At 45.6% G+C, this 19,820-nt stretch overlaps 1 protein-coding gene across 1 annotated transcript; it reads right to left on the bottom strand.

Annotated features, from left to right (window-relative positions):
* Positions 1 to 2,149: 2,149 nt before the first annotated feature.
* TDRD5 (tudor domain containing 5) lies at positions 2,150 to 19,024 on the bottom strand (the record flags this gene model as incomplete). Its single annotated transcript, XM_082311422.1, has 13 exons — positions 2,150 to 2,349; positions 3,153 to 3,369; positions 5,834 to 5,983; positions 8,012 to 8,173; positions 9,423 to 9,623; positions 10,596 to 10,662; positions 12,235 to 12,441; positions 13,362 to 13,582; positions 13,772 to 13,855; positions 13,969 to 14,049; positions 16,400 to 16,527; positions 17,339 to 17,773; positions 18,793 to 19,024. The coding sequence occupies 13 exons, from the start codon at positions 19,022 to 19,024 to the stop codon at positions 2,150 to 2,152; spliced, it is 2,385 nt and encodes a 794-aa protein (XP_082167548.1).
* Between the last annotated feature and the right edge of the window lie 796 nt (positions 19,025 to 19,820).

A 19,820-nucleotide genomic window follows, 5' to 3' on the forward strand; every position in this document is an offset into this window, starting at 1 on the left:
GTCACCCTGGAGCAGGGGAGCGGCTGCGGGTGGGTTTTCGGTCCCTCAGGTGCGGGGCGGGAGGGAGGGGGTCCAGGTTTAGGGTTAAGGCTCAGTTCTTCACGCACCTTTTATCTTGATTGAAAGGGTATGGAAAACTAATCGAGCACTTGCAGACAACACGTGAATGACAAAAACTCCTAGGAAAAAAAAAATATCCTGACCAGTTAAGCATCAGAAAAGGAACATGGGATGGCAGCAAAGCCCTGTACCCCGCCTCCAACACGTACGGAGGGAGAGCCTGCAAAAAGGGTGATGCACAGTGGTAACAGCCCAGAATGCGCTCCCTCCCTCTAAAAACTGGCAGATTAGGGAGCTTCCAAGTCACAGGTGATGCCTTGATACTGCACAACGCTTGCTGCCTCCCTCCCACGAATTTGCCTGCTCCCTTTTTGCAGACGTGTAAGCTCCCAGTGTCCACACGCCCCGCTTCCAGACCCCCAGAGCATCTCCCCATCCCGTTTCCCAAGACAGCCCACGCCGAGCAGCGGTTCGACCCATCCCCAAAAGCCCCCGGGTACAGCTCCAGGCAGCCGCCGGCCCCAGGCAGGGAGCTGGGACGGAGGCAGCCCCAGCCGGGCACGGGGATGCCGCCCACCCACCCTTCAGCTCCTCGCCCTCCCAGACCCCCAGGGGAGAGGAGTTTTAGGCTGAAGGCAGCCGAGCCGCCGAGAGCTGGCCTCGGCCGCCACCTAGCAGCGACCCGGCCGCAGCGGGGACAGGGCGACAGCTCCTCCAGCCCGCTGGCCCCTGCTGCAGCCGGGGGACAGGCAGGGGGGGACGTGGGGGTCTCCTCGGAACACCCCACCCCACCTCTCACCTCCCTGAAGCCGAAGGGGACCTCTGCAGCAGAGAGGGGGGCGCGGGAGGCAACGCTCCATCGCCCAGACAGCTCCGAGGGCGCTCCCGACGCTAGATGACGAACACGTACGATGCAAGCCCCTGGCCCGAACACGGGACCGGAGAAGTCCAGCAACCTCCAAACTTCCCCGCGGGGTTGTACAGCCTCTGCTCAAGCCATAGCTCCTTATTGCTCTGCTTCCAGCTCCTTCGTTAGCTTTCCGCGTGGTCATTTCCTAATGAGCCCCAGATTTTCTCTCTCTACATTTTTTAGCCCTTTCACATCCAAAACCACCCCTAAATGCTGAAACTAAAACAAAATAGTCATAGAATGGTTTGGGTTGGAAGAGAGCTTTAAAGATCAGCTAGTCCAACTGATAAGCTTACGCTTGGCTTTTATCCATTCCAATATTGTTAAACCCTATCCTGAGATCTTCTTGGTGGTTTGCAGTGAAGCGTACCTCTGGCATGTTTGCCAGTGGGCACAGAGCGGCCCTCGAAGCCCCTGAAGTCCTGAGGAACAGTCTAGGCACCAGCCAGCCAGCTGAATGCCAGCATTCATAACCAGGGCGCTTCTATTTTCACAGCTTTTCTCTGCATTAACAAACTCAAGCCAAAGAGGATTTCTTGCCACCGGGAGGGAGCTACATAAACATGGCCGACGCCAAGCTTCAAGCTTTCTCTCGCTGGATTCTTTATATATGTCATTCAGTATCCGTAACATGGGATTCCTGACGCTTCGTATGTGTGGCACCCTAATTCATCAACAACTCAGAACATCTTTTTCTTGGGGAAGGAGGTTTCTTTTTGCAAGTTACCAGCGCTTAATGCAGACTGAGGCCTGAGCTGGGACAGAATCGTCTCTCCTAACAGCAAGGAGTGTGTAGAGCATCCACAGCGTTAAAAAACAAACCCATCTACCCACACAACGTCAAAACTGCTCACGCACTGAGGGAGGGAGGGATAGGTAGCCAGTTTCCCTCTCCTGAACTTGAAGGATATATAACACAATGTGACACTTAAATGTTCTCTCGAACCATTACATTAAAGAGCAATAAATCAACACCAGTACAACAAAACCAAACTATTTTCCTGAAAGTAAAAGTAACATTTATTGCATGTACTGGGCACATCTGAGAAGATGTCAGACTCCAAGTTTTTCAAGGGATTAAACGTTTCTGAACAAAGAAAATGACAGCACGGTCATACAGAGGGCATTTGCTGCTCTAGGCAGCCTTCCTCGGCAGCCGCTCCAGCTTCCCCCCTCTTCTCACACCTTCTTCCTCAGGCTGGGGAGCCACTGGAAGTAGTCACTGGAAGTGGCTAAGCGTACAGCTGCCAACACTGCAGACAGCGTGGTAGGAGGGACATACAGCTTCTGAGAGGGCCCTTGGTCAGACAGCCCACCGGCACTGCACAGGCCAACTGCAAGACTCCCGGGAAGGTCTTTGTTCTTCATTTTCTCTTCATCTGCATATGGAGGGACACAGAAAAGAAAGATGGTATCTACATTGGCAACTCTAAGAGCTCCAGTTTAGATTGAAACCCCTTTTGCCTGGACCTTACCAGGTCACGGCAAGAGGACTTTCTACCGCACACCTCTTTGATGAGCCCAGCTGGAGAGCTTCTCTCCTTCTCCTCCCAGTGCTCACCCCCCCTTTCCCCAGAGGTGGGAAATCAGATGTGAATTGAGTAGCTCCTGTCTGGAGAACGGGGCCTCCACTCCAGACAGACAGCAGACAGATCTGTTCCAAGGCACAAACAGGCACTGTCTTTGGCAAGTCAATCTACCTCATAAATTGGGCGACTCTCATATGGGTGTTGTAAATTCCTTCATCACTTGGAAGACAGAAGACGAACACCCACACAGAGAACTTACAAGATTAAAAAAAAAAGCTTTTGTCCCTTATGGCTGGGAGATGGAGAGACTCTCAGTACAAAATGAACACAGGCTAACGTACGGAGTGGAGAAACAAAGACTTCTGCATGAAAGCAGCAGAAAGTCTTGAAAAGACAACAAAAATCAACAGAGAGAGAAATAACCCTCAATTAATTTGTTCCCATTAAACATTTAGAAAACGATTTTGCTGCACAAAGGTCAAACCGATGCATTGCGTCCAGCCATTTGTTATTGCCACATCTCCATCCCACAGAAATACCAACATTTTCATCTGTTCTAGCAAAGAAGCAGCACCAGTCCTAGGTCTCATAGCACAGTAACAGACCGCTCAGCTTTCCGCCGTGTTAAATTTTACTGACAAATCTATTCGTACTGTTATGGTTGTCCAGCATAAACGGTATTGCCATAAGTAGAACAGAGGGATGTACAGCTTCACGAAGTTGGGCCTTGTTGGAAAATCTTTCTATCTGATCAGGGTCATCTTGGCTCATTTCTGCTCGTTGCTTGGAGTAGATAAAGGAGGTGTAAAAGTCTTCCACTGACTTGAATAAGACAGCAGGCATTGAGGACTCTCCAAGAGAATGAGGTGTCTGCAAATGTATATAAAAAACTCAGGAGAGGGTGTGATTAGCGCACACTCAGTTCATTAGCTGCCCTGATCTTTATTATGTCTCAAATTCCACAAAGAACTGGAATGTCAGCAACTGGATGATTTAGAAAAAACAACCAACAAAACAAAACAAGTAGTTACTCACAACCTTGGCCAAAGGGCAGCTTTTCCTGCACAGCAAGCTGAAAAGAGTGACAGATTATTACAAGATACAAATCACCATGTGTTAGCAAAGAATTAACAGCTGGCTCATCTCTCAGCAGCCCCACACAGAACAAATGATACCCACGACAGAGGGAGTTTCTGCAAGGGAGTGGGAATTGAGTCAGAGAGGAAGTCCCTCTGCATTTTTGCTTAAGAATACAAATTAAATTTAAGTTCCAGGGATGATCACCCATGTCTCAGCCACAGACAGGGACTAGAGCCAATGTCTGTATTTGTTAATGCAGCATGGAGGAGAAAAATAGTGAAACAGCAATTCACCTTGCCCAACCACAGCTGTTCAAAAATTAGGTGCTGGCTCTCTATGCTTCTTCTGTTGTCAAGGCAGCAGAAGAAAGGCATCCATCTTCAGAAGGGGTGAATCACCATCCACAGGTGCTTCACCCATTGGTGAGAGTGTGTTCAGAGGATTAGCCCAGAACAAAAAATTGTATTTACACAAGCAGACTTAACCAATTTAAATTGGCCCCCACAAAGGGACCATGAGGTGCTCCTGAAGCAGCAAGGAGAGCTACATGGCTGGGCAGCAGAAATTCAGTGCTGACAGGATGCCAGGACAGGATAATTTGAATGACAGGCATCACTGGAGTCCAATTAACCAGCTACTCAGCTTGATACCACGAGCCCACTGAAAACCTCTGCCTAACATGCAGTAAAAAAAATAGAGTGTTCAGACAACAAAAAGAAGAGGGTTAAAAGATGATTATTATCTCGTCTTGCCACCCATGCTATCCTTGTTGGGCGATAGGCAGTGTCACTGCTGCCACTCCAGGGCAAAGCAGAAACAGATAGGGTGCAAGCGTGGACACTAGAAATGTCTGTTAGCACTGGAGAAAGCTGGGATGGAAGTAATTCAAAAAGAGGCAGTTCAGTTTACAGAAGAGGCAAACAAGACGAGCTATCCTAGAGAATGCTGTGAGGGGCAGGAAGTAAGGCAGTATCTACTCTTCCTCTTGATTCACACAATTAAGAACACCACCACTGAAAAGGAAAACAGGAGCATTGAAAACTGGAAAGGAAGGAATACCACTCGGTGATGCTATGAGTGCCACAAAACCCCGAGGCCAAGAGATGAGCAGGAATCAGAGGAAGGAAAACTTCCTGTCTGTCCTCATAACTAGCTGACTGATGCCTTTTTTTCCCCCCTAATGTCTATAGGCAGGATTATTTTTTTATCCCACAGTCTTCCTTAATAGAAATTCTGGTCACTTCTTCTAAAGACTGTAACAGAGATCACAGCCAGAGACAGAAAATGTGCCCAGGACTTCTCTGATCCAGTTAAAAAATCCCTATGCTTTGAAACTCACATAGTTTAATACTTGCAGGGAAGCATTTGAGCCAGCTCACAAGGACCCTATCGCTATCTACTCACCTGCCTCCATCTTATCTCATCATACTTTCTCCCCACACTTGCTACCAGAAACTTTCCTCTTCTCTCACTCACTCAAGATCCTTTTTCCCAGCTTGCTTTCTCTCCATCCCTTTTGGGTAACATCCTCCAAAGCCACCAATTCTTTCAGCTTTCCCCCTCGTCCTTCTAGAAAGCGCTTTGTCTCAGCCACCATCAACCTCCAGATGTGTAAGGAGCTGTGGTTGTCCTACAATGTTTTCATTGTAGGCACACTCCCGTTTCCAGCTCTGCAATGTGTTCTGTGGCTCAACAAATCCTGAGTGATACTGGCTCCCCCCTGAACCCAGAGCGGAGCATTTGCAAAATGCCATGCTGCAGGCCCTGTTAGGCTCATCCTTAGTCACTATTTAAGAACCAAACTCACAACACCAGTGCCACATAATGCCTCAAATCACAGCCCAAAACGCAACCCTCCCAAGCCCACCCTCCTAACTCAGGAATAGAGGCCTGCGTGATCCAGAGTAGCCCCACAATAACTCCTGGTTACTCCCAGTACCCTCAGGACTGTGAATGGAGAGGAAGTAGAGGAGTGAAGAAGGGCCAGGTTTGATCTACAAAGTGCTGAAACGGTCAGTCTTGTTTCTACAATACCTTGACATGCCAGTGGAGCACGAGTGTGTCATCAATAACACCAGAAACAACAGCAAAGAGGAAAACATATAGCTCTGAGCCCAGGCTAATAGCCAGTCATTATTTCTTTGTCAGTCACTTTTAAAAAAAATACACATCAAAGCAATCAAAGGGTTATTCAAATAATCTAAAAACGAGAATAACCCCTCCTAACAGCAATAGCTGAGAAAAACACTCTTACCTGAACCACTGCCATAAGCTCTGTAAGAGTTTTATTTGTATCGTCCTGTGCAAGTTCAGGGTCTCGGTCTGTTGTTCTTGGGACACTCACTTCATCCAAAAGTGGCCACACATCATCCTGCGTCTCCTTCTGAGCAGACAGGTGCCATTGCTAAGGAGGTGGACAAAGCAAGAAAAGGTACAGCTAGTGTGGGTAGAAGAAAGCAGGATGCACTGGAGCAAATTACAGAACAATCAGATGATACCCCTCGGAGATTAACTGAGAGAGAAATGCAAAGGAGCTTTTCTGTTCTGCCCAGAAGTTTTAACATTTCTAGCTGGAGAAGTTTGGGCTACTTGGAAAGGAGAGAAAGAACATGGAAGGACAGGAAATAATGCGAACAAGAAACTAACTGTCACTTTAGCTTCTCTCCTCTACAGTAAAACTTATCACTTGGAAAGTACAGTTTCATTCAAGCAGTGTTTTCTGGTTATTGCTTGCTGCCTTCTGAGAAATTTTACCATGGAGAAGTGTCCTAACAGAGCAGAGCCAATGAAACACAGTGTCCAGCCATTTTGGACTTAAGGGCGGGGCAGGGGGGCTGTTGTTAATCCTGACAAGGCAAATCTAAGATTGGAAAATCCAAAGGGAGTTCCCCACTGCTTAAGAGGAGTTACCAGAAAATGCTGGCTGAGCAGTAACAAGTGTCGTATTAGACACATTTCATTCCAGTTCCAAACATTTTGAGTAATTTTATAATTGACATTGATGATCGCGTTAGTGATGCACCAAGGAAGAAAAGGAATTATTTTGGGCAACTAAACAGAACAGCAGAGAAGAAAATGTTTCAAGTCTTACACAAAGAGAGATCTAGAGGACTGCAATTTCTGGAAAAGGATTCTAAGACCCTTGAAATCAGACAGGAGAAAACCTGAATGCTTTTACATTCCTTTCATCTACAAATTGCCAGCTATGTCTGACATTTACATACATGGATCTTGCTACAGTTAACCAGATTTTTCCATAAAAATCACAATAAACTAGATTTGCAGAGTCTCAGTCACATTAATTTCTTCCAAATACACAAAGATGCTGGTTTGGGACCTTCAGTTCAGATGATGTATCGACAGTGGAAGGCCATTAATACCCAAGATGTACAGCTTATATAGAGTTTCTCTAGCCCAGAAACGCAGTTGGCTAAAACAAAACCTAGGTAAAATGACTGCTTTATAAGTTACTAACATTACACTAGCTTTTACTCTTACTTCAGAGAAATGTCAGAAAAACAGCCCCGAAGCAGGCCCACTGCTGAACACTTCAACAGCTGACATTTACTTGAAAGGTGCTTTGGCCCCTGTAATAAAATGTGTCATGAAAATACTACAATTCAAATAACACAGAAGAGTAGAGAGAGTCACCTGTAGACAAGTGTCCCTGGTGTTTCTAATGGTACTACATTAGATTGCACTCAAGACCTGGGTTTTACTGCCTGCTTAACCCCTCTGTTCATCAGTTTCTCCATCTGTTAAATAGCAACGGTCTCCTCTTTTTAACATGCCCTGAAATCAAAGGTGTAAAGCAGTATCCAGATCTGGATATCATTTACCTCCAGAGTTATCTTTTTAATAAAACTGTAATTGTGTACAACCTTACCCCCTGCAACAATCAAGATTGCAAATTGCTTCCTTTCAGATAAGTTTAGAACAAGCAAGACCCTTAGTGCAAATAATACACGACTAGTTCTGCTGGTCTTTTCCCACATTTAAATGATATCCTGAGTTATTACACATCCTTTGCGAAACCCCAGAGATGCGAGAGGAAAACACACCACTTCTTGGCTCCTGGGGGTGCAAAACATGAAAATGTTAAGTTAACCTGATCTCAAGAACCTGGTACTGGTCCAAGTTCTCAACAGAGTCCATTCTCTCTCTAACTGAGAAATTATGTTGCGTATGGGAGGTTAGAGAAATCACTGAGCACACAGACTCCCTGAAGTCTGCAAAGGGATCAGAGGACAAGCAGCTAGATATGTATTTATGGTCCATGTGTAATTGTTATTATACTATGGTTCTGCTTGCTTTTTATAAAAGCAAAAAAACCAACTCCACCAAAAACTGCATGAGACTAAAACAATACATGTCTATTGATCCCTGGAGCCGATTTCATTGAGTGATAGCTACACCACAGTCAAAGTCCCACCTGGTCACACAGTTCATCCCCGTCCAGCTTTGCGCTTGCTGTTTTGCTATCTGCATCTAGAGATTCCTGCTGCAAGTGAAGGTCTGGCTCCAACAGTTCAGCTTTCTCCTGCTTTCCACTGGGCTGAACATACAAGGCCGAAGGATTCAGTTCCTTGAATCCCTAGGAACAAACAAAAAAAATTCCCCGGTACAGTCAAGAAAAACATGTCGTAACTACCCCAAAGAATAAAAAGGATTCAGCAAGTTTCTAACAGGTTTTATGAAGAAACACACCACCCACAAGTTAGCTCCAAATTCTTGCAGAAATTGTCTTACAGTGAAAATCAACTCCCCTCCCTCCAGCAACAAAATTACTCAGCAATGCCCCCCTCCCCCCAAAGTTGGACATACACATGCAAAAATACAATCATAGGATCTAATCCTGCCAAAACACGCATTCTGCATCTATTGAATAAAACAGAAACAAGCACTCTGGGCTGTAAAGCCTGACTTTCTGCTGAGATATAAAATTGTGGCACTACCTTTCTAAGGGCTTTCATATCCACACAGTTCTTACTGAAATTGAGCTGAGACATTCAGTTAATGACATCGATGGGCCTACATCATAAATGCTCTCTGCACTGGCTTACAACTTGAATGTGTGTCCAAGGCACAACGTGCAATCTACCATGGTTACGCTGTCCAACATTGTACATTTCACTGGCAAAGTAAGAGACTTTTTAAACCAAGACCATTTCCATGATTCAGTTTGTTAATGGCAAAACCAACCTTCAATGCCTAGAGCAGAGAAGGCCAAAATAACTTATTTAACTATCCTGTTCTTCACTCAACTGCCCCTGCCACTATATAGCAATACTTTACGTCAGACAATAAAATCTAATCAACATGCTCTCGTGAATTGTTTAGATGAAGCAGGGGCCTCAACTTATGAGTAAAAAAACCTTGCTGGAATTAACAACGGGTAGTGAAGTAACTAACACATCTCTTAACAACCTCTCAATTCCATCTCAGTTTGGCCTTATGCTTAGAACATCTACAGCTATTTTACTTTTTCATGTTATTTTTACAAGTTATGTGCCAGCTCAAGATGAATCTGCAAAACAACTTCAAAGAAAAAAATCAAAACCTTCTAATCCACTGTTAGAAGACAGGATGAAAATAATTTGTCCTACTAAACCACAACACGTCTGCTGTATCATCAGATTCCACCTTAACCAAAAAGCAAGCTCTCACCATAAAGTTAGACACCATGGGATGCAGTCACGAAATGGTAAGTTACAGGAAAGCAGGGAATAGCAGTTTGGCTCGTCACAAAACTACTTGCTTCAAGCTAAAGATCTTCCCATTACAGGCACTCAAGTGATCCTTTCCCTGCCCTTCCTTTCAGCAGCACACGCCTTCCTCCTGACCTGGGAAGGAATGTTCTCTCCGCAGACCTCAGCACATCCCCCATCCCTCAAGACACAATGGAAGTAGACATCCTCCTCAGTGGATGTGTCACACAGGAAGAGATGCAAAATGCCGTTCACATATTCATCCACGATGCCCACAAGCAGCTTGGAGCCACACAGCTTCTTGAACAGGAGAGTTGCTGCACTGGACCACGTACCCTGAAGAAGAAACAGGAATGTAAAGTTACTATAAACAGACCAACATCCACCGCCTGAGACTTTCCCTTGTGGGCACTTGTCAAAAAGGTAATTAAGCTAGGTCAGGCTAGGGACAAATACAGGAAAGTCAGGCAGCCAAGCTTCCCAGCACTGAACTAAAGCAAACTACCCCAAAGCCTGCAATGCTAGTTACACTGGGAATGCCCTTTCACCCCAAATACCTATTTCCAAACACGGTTCAATGGCATTCACCAGTGATTTTATCACAATTGCCTAAAATACAGTTGGTTTTGTTTTGTTTTGTTTTTTTAAATTTCTGGAATCATGTGATTATAAATGTTGAAAGTGTCAAAAGTTTTTAAGAAGCTGCTAATCCTCACCTCAATGAAAACTGTGATTCTTTAACCCTCAAAAAACCAGAGGAAATAACTTTTTAAAAATAATGTCTTTAAAACACAGAAGCAGCAAACTCTGCTCCTGCTTTCCTTCAGAGTTTGTATTTCTCAGGCTTCTTCACCAAGATGTTTCCCAGCACAGAGGAACTTTCTTATGACCTCTGTAATTCTTTGGCTGTCCTGTTTGCATCAAACCAACTCACTTGAAGCTCTGTCACGGAAAAAAATTTTAAAACAGAGGGCTGGAGCTACCAAGGCTTCAGAAGGACCCTGGAGAACTACTAGCAGGGGAAGAAACAAATTTGCTCATTTGCTTAACAGTAGCTATCTGTTTCTGCAACAATATAAGCAAGAATACTCTGATCATAAGGAAAACAGACAGCGGAAGGGGGATCATTTGCAGAGACAGAGACTTACACAGTCATACTCTGCTGAACATAACAGCAGCAATTCTGCTGTAAACATCAACGGGACCTGAATTAATCCAAATGTTTGCCCTTATCAGGAGAAAAAGCCAACCTCTACTTGATAGCTTTCATATATATGTCAATAAACAAAACTGCATGTGAACACATACCTCCACGGGTTTCACCCATGCCAAGGAACATGGGATGGCCTGAGCAGGGAGCTTCAAGTAGCACCACCTACAATACAAAACAAAGCCACTACAGCAAAACCAGAGCAAAACCAGGCAGAAAAGCAGAACTTCCTCCTCTCCTGGGTTTTAAAATCAGCTTAGGAACAGAAAGGCACATATTGTATTTTGCACTTATGAATAAAACCCAACAGCAGCTTTGGAAAACACTCCATATCCAGACAATGGGCACAGCAGAAATAGCAGTAACAACTGGTCCCTTATGCCTTCCCTTGCCCAAGCATCTTCCCATCATAACCCCTTATGATTACAAACTTACGGACAGAGAGCAGTGACTTTGGAATGCCAACGGCCAGGCATGAAGAGGCAAATGAGAAGGCAGAAGCAAATATGGAAAACATACTGAACTGCAGGGAGAACGAGTACCTCTGACACTGCAAATGTGTCCCACTTGGACTGGTATCTGTTCAGGAGGATGTTTACATCCACTCATGGAAACCAGGAAGGAGGATTAGGAGACTTGCCCCAAAGTCACAGAAAATGGCAAGAGGAAAGACTGAGGAATGAAGGCAGAAACAGGAAAGGATTTAGCCCAAAGTCACTGTGAGGGAGCGATGGACAGGGTTGATGAGCAAAGGGCCAGAGTGATCAGCAAAACAGGTCTTAAACAATGTCACCTCAAGCATTAGCATGGAAGTGTCTGCAAGGCACCATTAATGGAACAAAAACCCAGATCCTTTCTAGGAAATCTGCATGCTGGGATTTCTTTCTGAAGAAAGACAGGCCAGTCAGCCTCACCTTGCTCCCTGGGAAGGCAACAGAACAACTAATCAACCATTTTCAGGCACACGAAGGACAAGAACGTGACTGGGAGTAGTCAGCATGGATTCACCAAGTCATGCTTGACCAACTTAAACTTCTACAATGAAATGACTGGCCTGGCAGGAGAGGGGAGAGCAGTGGGTATTGTTTACCTTGACTTCTGTCAGGCTTTTGACACTGTGTCCTGTAAGATCCTCATAGAGAAGCTAACGAAGTACAGACTGGATGAGCAGTGAGGTAGACTTAGAACTGGCTGAAGGGCCAGGCCCAGAGAGTGGTCATCAGTGGTACAAAGTCTAGTTGGAGGCCAGGAAGTAGCGGTGTACCCCAGGGGTCAATACTGGGTTCAACACTGTTCAACATCTTCATTAACGATCTGGATAATGCGGGAGAGTCTACTTTCAGCAAGTTTGCTGATGATACAAAACTGGGAGGAGTGGCTGATACACCAGAGGGCCATGTTGCCATTCAGAGGGACCTCGACAGGATAGAGAAATGGGCAGACAGGAACCTCATGAAGTTCAATGAAGTCCTGCACTTGGGGAGGAACAACACCATGCTGGGGGCCGACCGGCTGGAAAACAGAATTTTTACCATGAGGGTGACCAAGCACTGGAACAGGTTAGGTTGCCCAACAGGTCATGGAGCGTCCATCCTTGGAGACATTCAAAAGCTGTCTGGACATGCTCCTGGGCAGCCTGCTCTAGATGGCCCAGGGAGGCTGGACAGGACGACCTCCAGAGGTCTCTTCCAACCTCAACCATTCTGCGATTCTGTCACCCATGTGTACTTTACTTACTTGAGGAATCTCAGCCAAGACTTTCGGACAATTCCCAGGTTTCCGTAATCTGGGTAGAACACCTCTACTTCTTGGTCATTGATCACACGGTGGATGATAACGCGGTACCACCATTTCGAGACCGTTACACAGCAAAGCTGTCCAGGCTGTACTGAAGACTCAGGCATGATATAACGATCAGAAACAAGTTTATTTGAGTAACAGTGTCTGCAAAAGATCATAATGAAAAACTGTGCTTGGTAGGATGCAGGAGATGAACAAAGAGAAATATACAGGGCTTCAGAAGAAACCTGATTTCTCAAATTCCCCATTACATGAATTTTCAGAAGTTGCTTTAATAGATGCTTTACATCTCTGTTCTGCTACTCTTAAACAGAAATGACAATAAAAAAAACGCAAACCCAAACTTCTAACATTTGAATTATGTTCTTGGGGTCCAACAGAAAGTTAATTAATGGAGATTAATCAGAGGCTAAATACAGTCATTCTAGTCATTAGTTTTTAACATTACCTTGACATGTCAGTGCCTCTTATGATCCAGGTTCTGGAGTATTGGCTCACATACACAGTATCTGTCTGCAGTCTGTAACCACACCTACACGTGCCCCACGGACATCAAGCATTTACTTTGGCACACAATGACCAGCGATTGTATCACTGTCATGGTGGGATAGAATCCCAAATGCATGATGTAAGTGACAGAAACAAAGCCGCCGATGGGGTTTTGCTTTCAAATATAGATACGACAAAGGCCTATTAACTGTTGCTTTTTGATAAGTGTTGGAGATGGAAGTAAAAGCCTTAACCAAGCACATTAGCAACAGTAACGCAGACAACAGAGGTGCAAAGGAACTCTAAAGTTCCTTTCCATAACCTTTCCAGCCTTTTAAAGTTTAAGACTGTCTAGGACACATCAAACAACTGTGAATTGCTATTAAACATACTGTTTGCTTGCTAGTTAAAATGAATGGGTAAGCATTATGAGTATGTTTCAGTACAGCACCAGCATCTCCGTATCCAGTAATCAAGCCAGCAGTGACCATAACTAACAGCTGGGTGCCCTGTTCTCTCAGTGCAAACGCACACGCAACGGGTAGTAGTATTGAATCAGCATGGCATGTTCGCACCTCATCTCAATCATCATATCCTGCAGTTTATCAGACGTTTCCCTGCTGCAGATGTGGACGTAGAACTGGGTAGGAGAGACGATGAATTCCACAAAGACTCCCACCAAGCATCTTCTCTCCAGTGGTGGTAAACTGCAAAGGCTTCTGTCCTGAATAGCATCTGGGGGGATTTCTGGAGTCATTATCAACTTGTCTAGTAGGGACTGCTCCAAATCTTGAGGCTACAAAGGGATAAGAGGAAGGTAGCACCCAGATGTCTCATCATGCACTGAACACACATGACTGGCCTTTCTATTAAGGTAGAAAAATAGTTCTGCTTTCCTGGGGACCTGTGAACTACCAAGTATCAGAGAATCCCAAAAAATTGCGCAAACTTGGATTAAAACTTTCCCTGTGATAGAAGCATTCACTTTCACGTTCTCTCCCTCCCTCCCTTCCTTCTTTCTTCCCTCCAGTGTAAAGAGGGGTGCAACAAAAATACCTTGCTCATATTCCTGCAAGGAACACAAAATCATGTCATTTAGACATAAGTATTGAATGGCTATTGCTAAAAAAGCGGAACAACACAAAAACCCACACCAAAAAACCCACACCAAACCCAACCCACCTGTTTGTTGGATTTTACCCAAAAGATGCTATCTCTGTGTTCCATGACCATGAAAGTGTACATGACTGAACCAACAAAACTCTATGTGAAAATGATTCAAAAGTGACAGAAGGCACAAAGGCATCTCACTTTCACACTAGAGTTATTTCCCAAGGATAAAACCAAACAAAACCTACAAATTCTGTTCTTTTCTCACTCTAAACAAATTTGTACATGAGTGAGTTGTCAGCACAGCTTACAATTTTGTGTTATTCTTTAACTGCTGAAAACATTACTTCACTTGAACTAGTGCAGATGGGAACCTTAATCAGACATCAGCTACTTTCACTGCCTCAAGAGCTTGCTTTTGTGCCAACAAACAGCACTCCTCCAACGATCAGAAGTCAAAATTATTTCAATTTTACTCATCATGAATATGCTACAAGTTACCACTGCATTATACATCAGACAATGTAGGGGAAATTTAGTCAATGTATGGGAAATTTGTCTTCCTGCACACACCCCATTGCTTACCTGGCTAAATTCAACTGCAGACAATGGGTTTTTGCAATCCTGGCTCTTTTAACCATTTTTTTAAAGATGCAGATGAGAGTTTCCCCTTCTGCAGACTGAGCAAGGGCTAATGCCCTTGAATTTTTTTTCAGTTAAAAATTTCAACTAAAACACCGAGTTAAACAGTGAGTTAACATTTTTGAGTTAAAGAGCAACTGAGGGAGTTCTTGCCTGAGCAGCAACATCACCTCTAAAAAACCCTCACGTTTCATGGATTTCCTCTAAGAAGTGCCTGTGAACAGTGGCATTTCTAAGGGACAGTTCTGGTCCCAGAATGCTCTTCAAATCATACTGTTAAAGGGCACACGGGATCTTTATAAATCTAGCTCACGCAGTGGTAGCAACAACAGACATTTTCTGTGAAAGACATAGAAGACGTGTGCTTAAAACCACGTTTACAAAAAAGCAACAAAATTATAAAAAGATAAACCAACAGAACACACTGTAAAACTAGGCTTACGAGAGGTATGGCTTGCAAGACTGGCTAACTCCTCACCCTAAGCTGGACTGGCAGCTGCCAGAGCATGATGTGGATGACACCTTTCCTGCTGCTCAGGGCGGCAAGAAGAGCTGCTGAGAGCAGCTTTACATACTTTACCCTTCTCGCGGCTGAGAGGATTGACTCAGCCCTTGTCCCTCATTTGCCTCTTACAACACTTAAACTATTAGTCTCTCCTAACTGGATACTCGGATACCTTGCAGCAGGGTGGGGACACCTCACAGCATCCCAATGAACAAGCGTTCATTGCATACGCGAAGTAACACATTCCAACCTGCCTTCCTCCCCTTCAGGGATTTTTTTTAAACCAAATGGCAAACTTGGTGTTTCACGAGGAATACTAGTTGTACAAACATCTTCCAAGACTTATCCTGCTAGGATCTTTAAACAGGTTCCCTTTGCAATACGTAAGAACAAAAATCTGACTTGAGGTTGGGGTTACCAGGACCACATACCGCCTTTTTTACCCTTCCCACAAGCAGACTTTGTTTGACCTAGGGGAATTCCCTGTGAACCCCATCACACCAAACTAAAATTTCTTTCAAGGATCAGAACAGCTCGCCAAAAATCTCTAAATGGTATGTTTTATGAACTGCTGCACAAGTCCCAGGCTTCCAAGTTCATTAGTGCACAAAACACCAAATTTGGGAAGAATTCCTGGGACCCTTTCCCTGCCTATGCGCTCCAACCATACAGTTGCGTACAGCCACAAGACGAGCTTGGCAGAGGAAATAACTCTCAGTAGGAGGATTTTCCTGATAAAAGGAAGGCCTGAAGTTGCTCAAAAGAAAAAAACAGAGGGGACACAAACAAATTCTCCCGATCACGTTTAGCAGTTCAGAGCCTCTGTACTGTTCCTCTCCATTTCTTTATAAAAATACAGCGCTAAACAAACAAACAAAAAAAATAAAAATTTTCAAATTCCAACCAAATAGCACAGTTGAGACTGCAGGAATCAAGGTCTCGGAGGACCATTCTCCAGCTCTGTCACACAGCTGCTTGACACTTAAATCCTGCCTACTGCAGCAGGGGTAATTCCACACAGTTAGTCTCAGAACAAAGTTATTAAAGTCCAATTACAAGTAAGTACACCAAAAGGTATCACCACTATTATCAGGGGGCAAGATCATGCTTAACTGGTCTTGGATGATCTGCAACATAGATCTCAAGACTGGAAAGAGACAAGAAAAAGACCTAGTCTGGATGGCACATAAAGCTATACACCAGGTCAAACAGGTGACTATAAAACAGGTACAAAAACTTTTGGAAGCAGCAGTGCATCAACAATATAAATTCAACAGAAACCAAAGCAGTAAAAAGAGTATCACCTCCCCAGATTACAACATGATAAAGCTACAGATCGCTCATCCAGCCACTTACTTGTTTGAGGCCATCACCCAAATCTACTGCTTGCGTTTCCACTGGCTCTGACTTCTCTTTTGCTGTCAGGAGGAAGCTCTCTGTCTCACAGCTGGGTTCCAAAGGAGGAATCTCAACTGCAGGTGCTGCTGTAAAGACAATAATTTGGCTGTCATTCTTTACACAGTGTTATATATTAAGCAGAAAGAGAAGACATCTGAAAATGAAAGTCTGAAAGCACTGGTGCAGTTTTCCTCATCTCTTGTAACATTCACAGGCACCGCATTCACTTGAAAGGCATCCTTCGCTGTTATTAAAACATTTAAAAAAAATAAAAACAAAAACCACTTGCTCTTGTAAGCATGCTAAGGGTTAAATCAATTGCTAGAATGATGCTAAAATGAATTTTCCTCAGAAAAGTCAGGAATTTGGCAGGAAATGTATGTGATTTTCTGCCTTCTCTCATAGCTGTTATGGGAACGCTGAGGACGTCTGTAGTCTCTTCTGTTTTCTTTTGTGGAACATTGTAGCTGTGCCTTTCAGACTAGTGCTAAACCTTCAGTCTCAAAAAGTGCATCAGAAAGGCTTTACCAGCCTGTGGAGCAGACATTCAGACCCTTCTAGTTTTGTTATCCATTGCCTGGAATGACTACAAATTCCAGTCCTGCACACACATTCAGAAAGTCCATACTCCAAACAGGCTAAACATCCCTTATTTCACCTCACAACAAAAAATGATGGCAACCTGTAGAAAACTTCCAGTTAAGCTCTCCGCTACCAAGACAACTCCCTTGTGACAGCTGCTTCTGCAGCACCCCACAGCCCCTCTGTGCTAAAACCTAGGGCAACCAGGACTACTACAGCAACTGGAAATGCAGCAACATCCACTTGAAACACAGTTGCTGGGCCACAGCACTTGCGAGAGCTACACGCTTTCAGTTAAATAACACACAACCTCACCTTGCGGCATCTCTTCCTGCGCCTCACCTTGCGGCATCTCTTCCTGCTTCTCTATCTCACTTGCCAGGTACTTCTTCAGGGTCAGCAAGGAACCTGCTCTTGTCTGCTCAACCGCAATGATATCAGACATGCTTCTGAGGACTTCAAACATGGAGAAAAATCCATATTGTGTGTATTGGAATGCCCGGCCAAAGCGTCTGAAGAAGGCCTTATCGAAGTCCAAGAGCAGAAGTGGTGAGGAACTCAGCAGATCCTGCAGCTCAGCCTTCACCGTTGCTGGCAGGACGGGAGCCCTGCCCCTTCGAGGGAAACTCTGTGGATTCTTAGATGGAAAAACAGCATCCGCCTTTGTGGCACCACTCTTCCGTGCCCTAGTACCTCTCCTCTGTCTGGCAACCAGTTTGGCAATCGCTTTGGTGGTCTCATCTGCAATGGCTACAACAGAAAGAAAGAAACTATTAGACTACCAAAACAGTGAACCATTAAAAGCTCTACACAGGCAAAGCTCCTCTTATTTCCTTTCTTTCCTCTTCCTCCCACCCTTTTCAGAAGCAGGTGTCTCCTTCAAAAGTAATCACACTAAATCGTGGCTGATTTCCAGCAGGGCAACGACTGTTTCTCTCCCTTTGCAAAATGGACTGAACCAGATTTAACAGCCAACAACCAATCTGCACCCTCATTCCTATAAATCCAGATCCAGGAAGGAAGGCAGGTCAAATTCTTGGATGCAGGATCACAACGGGAAACCCAGCTGCTGAGAGTTTTGTTGGGAAAACAGTAAATGGCTCATTGCTCCCTTCAGCAAGAATCACAGTAAACCCCCACTACAGAGCGCCCACCCACCCAGGCAAGGTCTCCCTGGAGAGTAGCCCAGGTCTCTTCCATGCTTTTAAACAACTTTTTCTTGTCTCACTCTAGCACTCTAATAAAAATATCATTTCACCCTTCCCAATCAACTCTCTGCACCTACCATTTGTTTCCACAGCTCTTCCCCAAAGAAAAGGAAAATGAAAAAGGTTCTTTTACAGACTAGACTTCCCATGGGGTCACGTAGGGAAACATTTACAACTTCTCCCTAGAGGCCCCATCCCTCATTTTGGCTCCTGCTGTAGTCTGCATTTACAGGAAAAGTAAAGCTTACCAGTTCTAGTGTACCCATAAGAAATGTTACCGCAGTTTCTAAACTAAATGCAGAATGCAAAATGTACAAAAATAACTAGAAGCCTGGGCGATTTTTCAGGAGGGAAGAGCAGAAAAGCATTAAAAGGCAGACCAAAATACAGGAAGAAACATCAAAGACAAGAAATTAAACAGAGCTATATGAGAAAAAGAATAACAGAGATATGCGACCTACAGCTCTGGATCTACATCCTGCACATCCCTGTTTCGGAGCATCGCTTCATACCAGTCTGTGGTTCCAAACAACTCCTCCACCCATAAGGAAACAACCTCACCTTTGAGGACAAAAGTGCCTTTCTCATAAGGACAGACTCTGACAACTTCAGGCATATCTGCCACCAGTTCCAAGGTGGATTGGAAACCCAGGTCACGTAGAGGGAGAGGCTTGCCGATCATGGCCATGTACTCCTGCTCCAGCTGCACTGGGGTTAAGCCCTCTTTGGCAGCCATTAGCAGCGATCTCACCTCCTTCTTCAGCACCTCCATAAGCTGCGCCTGCTTTGACATGTCTGCGCTAAAGGGGAAACAACAGCAAGCAGAAAACGACTTGTACCACAGCTGCTCAAACACAGGCAAAAGACTTTTTACCACTTAGCAACTGAAGGCTGGTGGGGGAGAGGACAGCAAGCCAGGTTCACCAACAGCCACTACCTACCAACGCCCATACTTCCCTGCCCGCCCCCCTGGAGCTGCCACCCTTTGGCACCCGCCGTCCCAGCCAAGATCGTGGCTCCTCCTGCAGTCGCCGCCTGTCCCCATGGGATCACCGCCCCTACAAGCACTGCATCCCCCAGAGTTTAGCGCACCCCTAAGCCCCTGCCCCAGGGACTGCCCTCTGCAAACCCTGCCACTCCACAGAGATCCCTGCACCCCTAAACTGCTGCCTGAGGACCTGCCCTCCCCCATGGGCTCACTGCCCCTCACAGAGCTCCCTGCGCCCCTAGACCCAGGCCTGGGGATTCTCCCCTCTGCCCCATAGGGTCACTGCTCCCTAAAGAGACTCCTGTGCCCCTAAACCACGGCATGGGGACACCCACTCACTCACCCACCCCCCCCCGAGGCCCCCGGGGCCGCTGCCGCCCCGGCGACGCCCGCACGCACCGCGCCATCCCACCGCCCCCGCACGGCGCCCCCTCCGCGCCTGCGCGCTCCCTTTCCCGCCCTTCCGGGGCGCGAGGGCGGGGCGGGGCGCTGCTCGCCGTTGGGGCGCCGCCGCGCGGGCGGGGGCGGTCGTGGCTCCCCTCAGCGCCCTCCCCGCTCCTCCTCGCCTCGCTGCAAAAGAGCCACGGGCAAAAAAGGACCG

Source organism: Platalea leucorodia, assembly GCF_965183815.1.
Source record: "Platalea leucorodia genome assembly, chromosome: 5".
Lineage (NCBI taxonomy): Eukaryota > Metazoa > Chordata > Aves > Pelecaniformes > Threskiornithidae > Platalea > Platalea leucorodia.